General features: G+C 38.0%; 1 protein-coding gene across 1 annotated transcript in view; it reads left to right on the top strand.

Annotated features, from left to right (window-relative positions):
• LOC149772807 (AP-3 complex subunit beta-2-like) overlaps positions 1-14,910 on the top strand; it is a 77,394-nt gene that overhangs the window by 40,793 nt on the left and 21,691 nt on the right. Inside the window, exon 17 of the mRNA XM_089947265.1 lies at positions 7,878-8,099. Coding sequence (XP_089803391.1) covers positions 7,878-8,099 — 222 coding nt within the window. The remainder of the gene's footprint in view (positions 1-7,877; positions 8,100-14,910) is intronic.

The following is a 14,910-nucleotide window of genomic DNA, read 5'->3' as shown; positions in this document are numbered from 1 at the left end:
AGGGTTGTTTTTAGAGAGCCATTTTACAGGTCATTTTTCTCCTATTTGTACTGAGTACACCTTACCACTCTGGTGGCCTAGTGGTTAGAGCATCCACCATGGATTTGGCAGCTCATGGGTTCAAACCCTAGCCAAGTCATACCAAAGACTTTAAAAAAATGGTACTAGCAGCTGCCTCACTTGGCGCTCAGCATTAAGAGGTTAGTGTTAGGACTGGTCAGCCTGGTTTCATAATTTGACTGAGTGGGACATCATGCTACGTGTCTGCGGCATGATGCCCCAGTGCTATACATCACTATACACTGCCACATTGCAGACATCATAATGATATGATTGAATATTTTTTTAAAGCTATGTTAAAACTCAAAAACACACACACACACCCTCTATACAGAAAGTGTAAAAGATGGTTAGTTGCCATGTTTTCCTTTGACTTCTATAACTGCTGTAAATGTCATCTGTGTTTTGATCTGTTATCATTAGCAATTTTACCATGCAGAAATTGGGCATTGAGTAATTGGTAGAATCTACTGCTTGCATTGCCATGGTGATCAACAGGACTGTGCATCATTCCGTGATCAGCGCCATGCTGACTTTTTGCAGCTGAGATTTGGTGACATAATACATCTTTCTCTGCTTGTCTTCCCTCATTGGTTTTATGCTCACTGCTGATTGGTTGCAGCAATGAAGAAGTGTCTTTCCAGCTTCCAGATCACCTTCTGTCTTTTGTCCACATCAGTCTCAGTCACAACAGAGAAATTATCATAGGTAAAAGGTGCGAAGTCCTAAGTCCACTCAACAGCAGTAGGTTTAACTCATCATAGGCAAAAGGGGAGAAGTCCTAAGTCCACTCAACAGCAATAGGTTTGACTCATCATAGGCAAAAGGAGAGAAGTCCTAAGTCCACTCAACAGCAGTAGGTTTGACTCATCATAGGCAAAAGGAGAGAAGTCCTAAGTCCACTCAACAGCAATAGGTTTGACTCATCATGGGCAAAAGGTGTGAAGTCCTAAGTCCACTCAATATCAGTATGTTTGACTCATCATAGGCAAAAGGTGCGAAGTCCTGAGTCCAGTCAACAGCAGTAGGTTTGACTCATCATAGGCAAAAGGAGAGAAGTCCTAAGTGCACTCATCATGTGTAGTTTTTACTGGTCTAACTTTAGTCAATCGCAGGAGCCTCATTTTCAGAGGCAGTGTAATAAAGGGGATAAGAAGCAAGGTTTCACCTTTCCCAAATGCCAGTGACGTGACATGACACCATCCTGCCTGTAGTGCCAGACTTTTTCATTTTCAGTAGGCTTGGATCAATTTTGTCTCCACAGAGCAAATTGGTGATCCAAATTATTACAGAGGGGTTTTGAAATTTTCTGATTCAGCCACCTCATCTTTCATCTTCCCCTTCCATGATGGAGGTTTTGTATGATCCAGAGAAATCAGAAGTATAACAGAAGTAACTTTTCTCTTTACTCAACAAGTGGGCAGTGGATCTCTCCAGGGGTTCAATAAGTTCATTTTGTTTTCTCAACTTCATTGATAACCTCACTGGATTGTTTGAATTAATTGTTCATTTGCTGTAGAACAAAACAAAGAGTTTAAAGTATTTTATGATGAGTACTTTAAATTTTCAGTTTATTGACTAGTTCCAAAACTATGTAATGTAGAAGTAACTGAAATATAAGATGGAAATGTTTCTGAAATTTCATTGGATTTAGTCATCAGTTTCTTGCATGGATTTTAGCATGTATGGCAATCTGTTCTTCAACACATAATTTCAGAGGCAAGGAGAGATAAATCCATTGCCTGGTAGCATAGGGCAACAAAAATGTTTGGCTTTGGTCAACATGTATCAACATTCGAAGCTGGTTGCACAACTAGCTAGGTTTAAATGGCTCTACTCTATGATGAGTTTGATTACTGTAACAAAAAATCAGTATGAATTGGCAAACGATGGGTCTTTTAATTCATTAATTCATGTTAAATGTAAAAAGATTTAATACCCACTTTGCAGGGTAAATTATACATAATAAACCTTATCTTAGTTGCCATTCAGCAGTCCAGTGCTGGATGAGTGCTATACCAGATGATGGATTGCTGAGTGCATTACCATATGATGGATTGCTGAGTGCAATACCATTATGATGGATTGCTGAGTGTAATACCAGATGATGGATTGCTGAGTGCAATACCATTATGATGGATTGCTGAGTGTAATACCAGATGATGGATTACTGAGTGCAATACCGGATGATGGATTGCTGAGTGTAATACCAGATGATGGATTACTGAGTGCAATACCAGATGATGGATTGCTGAGTTTAATACCATATGATGGATTACTGAGTGCATTACCATATGATGGATTACTGGGTGCAATACCAGATGATGGATTGCTGAGTGCAATACCACATGATGGATGGCTGAGTGCAATACCAGATGATGGATTGCTGAGTGCAATACCAGATGATGGGTGGCTGAGTGCTATACTAGATGATGGATTGCTAAGTGCAGTACCACATGATGGATGGCTGAGTGCAATACCACATGATGGATGGCTGAGTGCAATACCACATGATGGATGGCTGCTTGCAATACCAGATAATGGATGGCTGAGTGTAATACCACATGATGAGCTCTCTGTAACAGGCAGATAGTCCATGGTTAGATTGTCACAGGCTGTTATTTTAGTTGCTTTCAGAGTTCGTCCACTTGTCTCCAAAGGGCAGTAAGTCATTACTCTGCAGACACATATTATGGTAAAATATTACTCTGGAATGATTATAATTGTGGGGTTTTTTCTTTGTTTTTTTGTAGTTTGAGAGATAAATAATTTAACCTATTAAAAATTCTTTAACTTATTTACATAAACAGTACAAGAAGACAAAATCCTCCATGTGATGCCATTGACTGAGATAATATATAAAATATTAAAAGTTATAAAAGGAAAATTAAAGTTTGACTTTGGGGAGAAAGAATATTTTGGGGCATTAGCTAAATATTCATATTAGGCAAAAATCTAGCGACGATTCTGAACTTTTATTAAAATGCTGATTTTATTTAAATTGTGCATGTTTTTTATTGTGTATTGAAAAATGAAGTAAATAATTTATTAGGGCATTTGGCAAGAAACTTTGATTTACTGATGATGATCACCTTTATTGGAATTTCATCCAGTAATATATATATATATATATATATATATATATATATATATATATATATATATATATATATATATATATATATATATATATATATGTGTGTGTGTGTGTGTGTGTGTGTGTTTGGAGAACTGAATGATTTGCTGGCATCCATGCTTTAAAAAAATTCTCAACCAAAAGATCATATTTAGCACTTCCAGTACTTTGCTGTTCTAATTATGTGGGGTGCATACTTTAAAAAGTTAGGAAAGAAAGAAATTTTGATAAATCAAACAGTTGAAAACTGCTATTAATTTGTGAATTAATGAGGTGTTTTTTTCAGTAGCGCATGTTATATACATCATGGATAAAAGCAGTAAGTCTCATAATGGCATCCATTCAATGCCTGTAAGAAATAAGTTATCTTCATGATGGATATGCCAATTTTGAAGATAGAATTTGATATTTGTGATAATCTAGTCAAATTTGTGACTCTCATTTGTATAAAGGTGTTAAACACGAAGTTCAAAGAAAAATAAGTGATGACTGTTTCAACTTCAACCCAATTCTTGTTGCTTCAGCTGTCACCAATGCACTTTCTTGTCTTTGCCAGAAAATGTACACCTGTTACAATCTGTTAAAATTGCAAGTCAAAATCCTATTATTTTTTAAAGTTTTGTTTCTCAATTATTTTAAATTTCCCCATGAGGTGCTAGTTGTGATATCGGCAGTTGCCAAAAATGTCCGGTACTGCTAGTTGCGATATTAGTAGAACTATAGCTGAGTGTTACAGTTGGCTCGTTAGCAGACATTTTAGTGTATTTGAATCTGTTTGTTTAAGAGTAGTTTTACAAATGCTTTTTGAAAGAAACCGGAGCCTAACAGGAATTTTCCGACATGTATGCGCTGCCAACACTGATTTGAATTACCATTCGGCATCACATTTTGAAAGCATCACCACCAAGGAAAAAGAAATATATTGCACAAAAAATTAAGTTTAGTTTGGAATATACCAAAAATTGGCCGTGCATTCAGCCAACGAATATCAATATACATCATGCTTTCTGCAAGGTGTGCCAAAACTTTTAGCATTGGGCATGGTGGCAGGGACAATGTGAGGAAGCACATTGGCAGCAAAAAGCACATAGAAGTTGGGAAACTACATGAACACAGCTTTTCGAGTGTTGGAATTTGTTAGATTGGAAGATTAGCATATATCATAATTTGCTTGAGTGCACAGTTTTCCACTCATGCGCCGATACCATTAATCATTTACTGTTTGACTTTTCATCTTCTGAATTAATACCATTTGGTAATTAAGCTACACCTCCAGGGAAAATTATTTGTATTCCACAGAAAGTGAAGTATAGATTGAAGTACACCAAAATTTGGCCTAGTATTCAGCCATTAAACATCAATGCACATTATGCTTTTCACACAGTAGTGTGCCGCAAATTTTGCAATTCAGAATGAGAAAGGGCTGGTATTGTTGCTTACGATGTACCATGTAATATTATTATATAGTAGATGTATGACAGATAAATTGTAAGCAACGATACGAGCCTGTGTAGGCATGTGGCAGAATGATGTGAAAAAGCACAGTGCTATAGCACACCAACAGATTTCAGTTTTGGAGTGCTTTAAGCCACCTTTTCAAGTCCTGCATGCTACCAATGCTGAAGCATTATTTGTGAGCTTTCTTGTTGAACATAACCTGTCTTTCTCAGTTGGAGATCAGCAACAGTGACAGTGAAAGATTATTTCCTATTGTGAGGAAAAATAAGACAAACTTTAGTGCCTCCTCAGGTGCTGAAAATTTGCAACAATTTTAGTCACCAGTATTAACCAGAAGCATGAACTGTTTTTAAACAAATTTAACATGGCCTGATTGAGGAAGTTCAAGACTGCCACAGCATCAGATCTTGACAAACAGTGTGAAGTTTATGTATATCAGTAAATTTGGCTACAGATAAGGTTGTACATGTAATCAGTGTAAATAATAGGTTTTAGTTTTATTTGGGATTTTCGTATAATGCAGTACTGACCATTGAAGTGGATGGACTTAATGTCGTGATATAATTTTTCAATAATTGTGTTCAAAATTCACTAATTTGTATCCCACTTTTCACTAATTGCGAGTCTTGAGGGTTGGCAGCTCTGTTGTTTGGATTTCTGTACCATAAAGCCAGTTATGCATATGGTATGTTTCTGCATCCAGTCCTTTGTTGTCCTTTGTCTCTCAGCTATTGCTATTGGGAACCTTTTCTCATAAGGTCCTCACAAATTTCAACCAGTCATATTATGTAGGCCTTTCAAGTTTGAACAGTCGATGATGTTGATTTGTAGGCATACAAATCTTCAACACATTTCACAAATCACTTAAAAGTTGTTTAACTAAATTTGACAGCTACCTTGCATAGCGCCCTTTTAGGGTTTGTGCTAGCAAGGCTAAACCATCATATAAAACATCCATCATTTTTCGAAATAGGAACCTATAATAGAAAACATCTTCAAAACATCCACCTTTTGTAGGAGTAGGAAAGGTATTCTCTAAAACATCCACCATTTGTAGAAATAGGAAAATCATCCTCAAAAACATCCACCATTTGTAGAAATAGGAAAATCATCTTCAAAAACATCCATCATTTGTTGAAATAGGAAAACCATCTTCAACACCATCCACCATTTGTAGGAATAGGAAAGCCATTCTCTGAAACATCCACCATCTGTAGAAATAGGAAAATCATCCTCAAAAACATCCACCATTTGTAGAAATAGGAAAATCATCCACAAAAACATCCATCGTTTGTAGAAATAGGAAAATCATCCTCAGAAACATCCACCATTTGTAGAAATAGGAAAATCATCTCAAAAACATCCCTCATTTGTAGAAATAGGAAAACCATCTTCAAAAACATCCATCATTTGTTGAAATAGGAAAACCATCTTCAACACCATCCACCATTTGTAGGAATAGGAAAGCCATTCTCTGAAACATCCACCATCTGTAGAAATAGGAAAATCATCCTCAAAAACATCCACCATTTGTAGAAATAGGAAAATCATCCTCAAAAACATCCATCGTTTGTAGAAATAAGAAAACTTGTAAACAGCTTCTCAAAAACTTTAACAGAATTTGAACACATCTGACAAAGCATTTGGGAATACTGGCCTTTTAATTTTGTACAAATACTGTTAACCAGCCATCAGATCACCATTACTACAAAAAAGAAAAATCCTCTATCAGAAACTGCAGAAGTGATCTCAATTACATTTGAGAGAAAACAAAGGCCTTTCAGTTTTATGCAGTTGAGGCTGGTATGCAATGAAGTCTAGCTGTTGTTACGGAAAGCAGAAAAACTGCCAAGCAACTTTTTCACAAACTGTTGAACAGAATTTGAGCAAGTTTGACATACAGAAACCTGGCATTAGGTCTATTAAATTTTTACCAGTAGTGCCCATCCATCATCAAGTATAACCATCTTTGCTAAATAGAAAACTCGTCAAATGACTTTTGTTCAAAGACCATTAAACATGAACCAAATTTGACACAAAGTATCCAGGAAATGATGCTATTCCATCATTAAACACGCCAGCAGATTCTTAAAAAAATCCCTGTAAGATGACTTCGTCTCAAAAAGTACTTGACAGAGTCTGAAGGAAAGCATCCCTGCATGAAGGTCTTTTGGATTTATACAGATGATGATTATCCAGTTTCAAATATGGTTACTGTTACTAAAAATAGTAAAACATAACTTCTCATATATCCTGAACATAATTTGACAAGATTTATCACAGCCCATATTGGCATAAAGACTTTTTGAAACTATGCCAATCCATTATTACAAATGTCCAACATAAACACAAAAGGAAAACTGATTTTTCAAAAACTGAAAAACACAATTTGACAGCAAGCATCATTGCAGGAAGGCCAGTAAATTTTCTACAGGAATGCTGATCTGTTATAAAATATAACAAAAATATCTTTTAAAAAGATAATGTTTGAGCAACTCTTTTTTGAACACCAATCAAAACAAGTTGGCCAAATTTCACAGAAAGCATCCTTACATTAAGCATTTCAAGTTGCACAAATGTTGCTGATTAGTCTTTCAAAATGGCTTAGATTACTGAAAATGAGTAAAACCCTTTAAGGACACACGGTACTAATTATACGGAAGAACTGTGAACCAGTCTAGAAATGGGTGAAGAAATAATAGAGTATTTACAGGTTTGGTGGTCCATAATTGGTTAATAATGAAAATTAAAATTTTAGGAAAAACATCTTTTGAGAGCTTATCCTATATGTAATGTAAAAAAAATATTGACAAATTTCTACTGATGCAATTTTAGCATTTTTACAGGCTTGACTCAGGAGTACTCAATACTGAAAGTAGCACCTGATTCATTTGGTGCAGAATCAATAACATGTTTCATGTACATGTATGTAAACAAAGTGCCGCGGGTCATATGGTGTTCTCCACACATAAGCTTGCACCAAGGTTAGATGTACATGAAGAATTATAGGTGTCATTATCAGCACCCAGAAATTTTAAGTTATTGAATTTTGAATATGATAGTGTTTCCATATGTTTACCATTGGAGTTGAATTAGTACTGTGAGTCCTTAAGTGTCAGCAAGTCTGATACCAATCTTTGTCCAACTTCTCTGAACTTTGGCTCAGAGAGTTAAATGTTAGTCAGATGAATGATAAAAGGCCCACTTTGTCCTCTTGTTTCAGATCGTGACCAGTTCCAGCTTGGGACTCTGTCCCATGTAATCAACAAAAGGAGCACAGGGTATCAAGAGCTGCCGGATTGGCCAGAAGTGCAACCTGACCCAAGTGTAAGGAATGTGGAGGTGGTTATGCCTTGGACTGAAAAGACAACCACTAAGGAGAGGAAAGAGAAGAAACCCAGGAAGGATGCCTTCTATTCAGATGAAGAATCATCAAGTGCTGATGGTATGTTTACAATAATTCCCAAATCCAGTAATATCATGCAAGAAGAAACCACTCTATGTGAGATTATAAGCAAAACAAGTTTTGGACCCCAAAATACATATCAACAGAGATAATGACAAGGTAAATATGAGTGTGAACCACACTAAAAATGTATAAATTTGTGTGCACAAATTGCAGTGATGTTCAAGAGTTCCCACAAATTAGTTTAAAGTCACTTTTAATAATACTCTGCATAGTATTCAATTTTTTTTTGAACATTTGTCACAAGTGCTTGTTGTAACACAAGCCATGCTGTCAGTAATGGTCTTGTAGCACTCTTCGAGACATCTGTCATTTTTCAGGTAGGCAACTGTTTGCACATCTGGGTACTTCAGTTAAACATGAATGGTTGTGCAACTAAATGTGATTAGTACATTGTGCCCTGGAACATGCATTCATCCATAATTTGAACTTTGCTTTCAGCAAGGATAATTACAAATGCTTGTTTAAAATAAGGGCCTTTCAGAAAATCCCAAATGACTGACTCCCAGCATGCTTCATCTTCATATGATGATTTCATTTGGCATAAACTGGCTGATGAGTACATGGGATCATTAGAGCTGGAATAGAGTCAACGATACTACGGTGAGCAATTTGGAACCCAAAAATGATGTATCAAGTCCATTGTATGTGATGGATGGACAAAAATGTCATGCCAATCAACCCCTATACCCCTATTCAACAGTATCTTCAAGTGAAATGTAGAAAAGTCAGAATACCAAGTCTGATTTTAAAAAAATGTGATTTGAAAGTTGGGCACAGTTTTAATTTCTATTCTGAAACAATTCAACAATGGGGGATCTTGTGCTACAAAATTATGTTGATATGGATAGGAGAGAGAGTTGTAAACAAATGTAGTTGCTTCAGGAAAATAGTTGAAGAAAAGTTAATGTATGGAATATGTGTGCTTAAATAGTTAATGCATGGAATATGTATGCTTAAAAATTAGGCATGGAATATGTGTGCTTAAATAGTTAGTGCATGGAATATGTGTGCTTAAATAGTTAATGCATGGAATATGTGTGCTTAAAAAGTTAGTGCATGGAATATGTGTGCTTAACAAATTAGGCATGGAATATGTGTGCTTAAATAGTTAATGCATGGAATATGTGTGCTTAAATAGTTAGTGCATGGAATATGTGTGCTTAAATAGTTAATGCATGGAATATGTGTGCTTAAAAAGTTAGTGCATGGAATATGTGTGCTTAAATAATTAATGCATGGAATATGTGTGCTTAAATAGTTAATGAATGGAAAATGTGTACTTAAATCGTTTAAGCATGGAATATGTGTGCTTGAAAAGTTAATGCATGGAATATGTGTGCTTAATTGTAAATGCGTGGAATATGTGTGCTTAAATAGTTAATGCATGGAATATAAGTGCTTAAAAAGTTAATGCATGGAATATGTGTGCTTCAATTAATGATATACAGTTACTGTAAGAAACTACATATTGAGTACAGTAATGGTAACACATAAGATTAATTTGTGTACAGATTATGTATGTGGTCTTTTTTGCACTGATTTGGTGGTGCAGTCAATTATTATTATTATTATTATTATTATTATTATTATTATTTGTTGAACAAGTGCATGAATAAACTTTGGATTAAAGTCTTGAACTGTCTTGAGTGATTGAAGACTGAACAAATATCATTTTTATGTTTAATGCTGAGTAGACTTAATTGCAATTTTAAAATGTGTATGTACTGATAAATTAGGAAATTTAATCTTAATGTAAAACAATGTCTTTAGTTCAGTTTTGCCCATCACCCCTGCCAGGGTATAGGCTGCCCACAAAAGATCGCCAGAGGCTTCTGTCCTGTGCCATCCCCTCGAGCTGACTCCAGGAGTGACCCTTCTTGGTGATGTTCACCTCAAAGTCGTGTCACCAGGTGTTTCTTGGTCGTCCCCTTCTCCGCTTGCCTTGAGGGTTCCATTTCAATGCCTGTCTAGTAATGTTGGTTGTCAGCTTATGTAAGGTGTGTCCTATCCATCCCCACCTTCTCTTCTTGATCTCATCCTCTAGCGGAAGCTGGGAGGTTCTCTTCTACAGGTTGATGTTGCAGATGGTGTCTGGCCAGTGGATCTGGAGAATTCTTCTTAGGCAGCTGTTGATGAAGGTCTGAACTCTCTTTACGGTCGACTTGGTGGTTCTCCAGGTCTCTGCTCCATACGGTAGGACTGACTTCACATTGGAGTTGAACAGTCTGATCTTGGTAGTCAAGGAAATTTCTTTGGAACTCCAGATGTTATTGAGCTGTATGAAATCTGCTCTGATTCTTTGCCTTGACATTTGCATCTGTGCCACCCTGCTGGTGGGGCCCCGAGTAGTCTAAAGCGCTCACCATTCCGGATCACTGCCATCTCACCTCTGTCTGCGTGTGTTCGAGTCCAAGGCTCGGCTAGCGTGGGTATGTGGGAAAGCCTGCCAGTAGCTTCTCGTGGGTCGGTGGTTCTTCCCTGGGTTTTCCAGGGTTCTTCCTCCACCAGTTATACTGGCTGCCATGTATAGCCTATCTTGTGCTGAAAAATGGTGTTAAACCCTAGAACAACAACAACAGCCACCCTGCTGGTTGATATTGCTGCCCAGGTACATGAAGGACTCCACCTTCTTCCAGGGACTTCCATGAAATGAGACTGAGTTGTTATTGACATAATTGATCTTGAGAATCTTGGTCTTGTCTTTGTGGATGTTGAGGCCAACCTGCTGCTGACTGTGGGACAAGAGTGCTAGGACATCAGCAATGTCCAGGTCCTCAAGTTGACTCCAAAGTGTACACTGGATCCCAGTTCTCTGCCCATTGGTGGGCATCTTCATAATCTAGTCAGTGGTGAGAAGGAAGAGAAACGGCAACAGCAAGCAGCCTTGCCTCGTGCCAGTCCACGCTAGGAAGCTGTGTACTGTCCTGCATGAATGACTCTGCAGGACATTCCGTTGTAAGCGTTCTTGATCAGGTTCACCAGCTTGGTTGGGATGCCATAGTGGCGAAGAAGTTTCCAGAGTGTCTCTCGGTCCACGCTGCAGAATGCCTTCTCATAATCAACAAAGTTGATGTAGAGTGAAGAATTCCACTCCAACATTTGCTCGACTATGATGCAAAGAGTAGCTATTTGGTCCATACATGATCTGTTCTGCCTGAAGCCCGCTTGTTCATCTCATAACTGGGGGTAGATGGCCTCCTTCATCCTGTCCTCGAGGACCCGGTTGAAGACTTTCCCTGGTACTGACAAGAGTGTGATTCCTCTGTAGTTGGAACAGTTGCTGAGGTCGCCTTTCTTTGGGATCTTGATGAGGTGTCCCTCCTTCCAGTCGGTCGTTATTTCTTCTTCCTCCCAGATCTTCTCAAAGAGGGGTTATAGCATTTCCACTGAAGCCTCTAAGTCTGCTCTGAGGGCTTCTGCTGGGATGTCATCATGTCCAGCTGCCTTGCAGTTCTTCAGCTGGGTGATGGCTTTCGTGATCTCATCTCTGATGGGATTGTCACAGCTTATGGGGAGATCTGCATTGGCTGGGTGGATTTCTGGGGGATTTTGTGGTGCTGACTTGTTCAACGGATCCTCAAAATGTTCTGCCCATCTATTCATTTGGTGTTCTGTACTTGCTATGGTCTTTCCATGCTTGTCCTTTACCGGTCTATCTGTTTTGCTGTACTTACCCGACAGCTTCTTGGTGATGTCATACAGCTTCTTCATGTTTCCACTTCCAGCCACTTATTCTGCCTCTGCTGCCAGTCCTTCAACGTAGTTTCTCTTGTCCATCTTGATGCTTCTTTTCACTTCTCTGTGGGCGTCAGTGTACTCTTTTTGTATTTTTACTTTTTTAGTTCTTGTCCTACTGCTATTTACTGCTGTTTTCTTCTGTTTATGCACCTGGATTTTGCCAATGTTTTGGCTGAAATCCATTCTTTCTGCTGGTGCATCATGGGGCCTTGTACTTCTTTGCATGCTGATTTCACTGCCTCCTTAACTTTCTGCCATCTGTTGTTTGCATTGTTTTCCTGATCTTCAAGAAGCTTTTGTATCACTTGGTACTTGTTGTTAAGCGTCAGTCTGTATTCTTCTTTAGTTTTTGCATCTTTCAACAGGCCGATGTTATACTTTGTTTTCTTCTTGTTTGTGCCCATCAAGTTCTTCTTCAGCTTAAGTTTCAGTCTTGCAACAGTGGTGGTCAGTGCCACATCTTCTCCCCTTGTCACCCTCACTTCTTGCATAGATCTTCTGAACGTCTTGGCTATGCAGATATGGTCAGTCTGATTTTCTGTCACATGGCCTGGTGATATCCATGTGTTCTTGTGGATTCTTTTGTGGGGAAAGATAGTACCCCCGATTACCAGGTTGTTCAGTGCACAAAGGACTGCGAATCTCTCTCCATTTTCGTTCATCTTGCTATGGACAACTTTGGCATTTAAGTCTGGGAAGTTCTCTATTATGTTCTGTAGTCTGTTGTAAAACTGGTCATCTTTTCTTCACTGTAATTTGTTGGAGCGTAGCACTGTATGATGTTCATCTTTATTTTCTCCTTCTTGGTCCTAAACGTTGCCTTGAGGATTCTGGGCCTGTGTCATTCCCATCCTATCAGTGCATTATATGCTTGCTTTGACAGCATGAGCCCCACCCCCTGTGCATTGGGCACATCATCTTCCTCATGTCCTGAATACAGTAGCATCTCTCCTGTCATCAGTCTTCTTTGTACAGATTGAATCCATCTTGTCTCTCTAATGCCCAGTAAGGATAGGTTGTAGTTCCTCATCTACTACTACTTGTACTGTTTTTCCTGCCTCATCCTCACATTCCATGTTGCGATGTTAATACTCATGTTTGATAGAAGAGTGGTCTGCTTTATGGCTGCCACAGGCTTGCAGCTTTTACCACATAGCATCATAAGTCTTCCAGAAGAAGACCCTTCCTCCCTCAGGCTTTCGGTTTCTGGTTTTTCTTCTGTTGGCGTTTTTGTAGCAAGTTGGGTTTTACAGGGTTGGGTTGCTAACCCCATGCCCAACCCTCCTTTTTTTACACTTGGGCATGGGCCTGGCAAAGTCGGAGTTATAAAACAATGTAAGAACTGATAAATGAGAAAGCTTTATGACAATTTTAAACAGTGTAGCTATTTATAAATAGAAACCTTAATGGCAATTCACAACAGTTGTTGTTGTTGTTGTGGGGTTTAATGCCATTTTTCAGCACACGATAGGCTACGTATGATGGCCAGTATTAATGGTGGAGGAAGAACCCGGGAAGAACCACTGACCCACAAGAAGCTACTGGCACGCTTTCTCACTTACCCACATTAGCCAAATCCTAGACTCGAACCCATGCAGAAATTCACAACAGTGTATCTACTGATAAATTAGAAAACTTTATGACACTTTAAAACAAAGTATATACTGATAAATTATAAAATTTCATGACAATTTAAAACTCTACAGATAAATTAGAAAAATGTATGGCTACTTAAAACAATGTCTTACTGATAAAGTAGGAAACACAGAATGAAACAATTTATCTACTGATAAATTAGAAAATGTTATGGCAGTTAAAAATATGTATCCTGATAAATTAGAAAACTATGACAATTTAAAATAATGTTAGAAAAACTATTATTATTAGCATTATATATAAATTATACAATAAGTTTTTTAGGTGGGGTGGAATTGTTTTCAGTAGCTAGTGTCTTATTGAAAGCAATGCTCCTCCTACTTTTGTCATAAAAAGAGTCACTTATCAGACACAACTCTCAATGCAGGAAACAAAAATTATTAATTAATTAAAAAACTAAAGAAACTGAAGGTGCTTTGGTAAAAATACTTAAATATCTTGTCCATTATTTTTTCAGAAAAGGTCTTCTTTTCTATGCCATAGACTGGATGCATGTCTACTGCTTTTGATGCTATTATGTTATAATTATTCATCAGAATTCTTTAGCGTTTTAAGTAAGAATTATTTTGATTGTCACGCAGCCTTGTTAAAATTCTGCAATCTGCTCATTAGCTGACATTTCTATGTGTGCACAGAGCATTCATTTTCCAAATTTTTCCCAAGCAGTTGTCATGGAAGTTCAAGCCATGTACTTATTTCTGGATCAAGTTGTAAGATGTCTGATGTGGTCATGTGGACAGAACCATGTTCTTACATAATTATGGGGGCCCCGAGTGGCCGAGTGGTCTAAAGCGCTTTCCGTTATGGATCACTGCCATCTCACCTCTGTCTGCATGGGTTCAAGTCTCAGATTCAGCCAATGTGGGTATGTGAGAAAGCCTGCCAGTAGCTTCTCGTGGGTCGGTGGTTCTTTCCGGGGGTTTTCCCGGGTTCTTCCTCCACCATTAATACTGGCCGCCATGTATAGTCTATCGTGTGCTGAAAAATGGTGTTAAATCCTACAACAACAACAACTACTACATAATTATGTTCTTGTCATACACATCATTAGCCAGTTGGTTTCTGAAGCAGTTTCCATTGGTTCCTCAGCTAATACTCTCCACATAACCATTTTACTTGTACCATGGCCCTGACTATCTTCTCAGTCTTATTGCACTCACTACAGGTGAGACTCACTGTACTCAGAGTTGATTTACACAGTTTCATTTTAACGCCTTATATAATGAAGAAATAGCATTGAGTTTGTACGATATGCTTGCTTTTGCAACATTGCTGGTGCAGTGTGCTGTGAATTACTGACAGCTCACTTACGTGCATGCACACACATCTTATCATTCTTTGAGAGAGTGCAGTTGCTTTAAATTTTCACCAGTTTTGATTTACAACATGACTT

Source organism: Sinohyriopsis cumingii, unplaced genomic scaffold, assembly GCF_028554795.1.
Source record: "Sinohyriopsis cumingii isolate HCF-2022 unplaced genomic scaffold, ASM2855479v2 utg001170l, whole genome shotgun sequence".
Classification (NCBI taxonomy): Eukaryota; Metazoa; Mollusca; class Bivalvia; order Unionida; family Unionidae; genus Sinohyriopsis; species Sinohyriopsis cumingii.
Note: the sequence above shows the minus strand (reverse complement) of the source record. Positions and strands in the feature narration are given on the sequence as shown.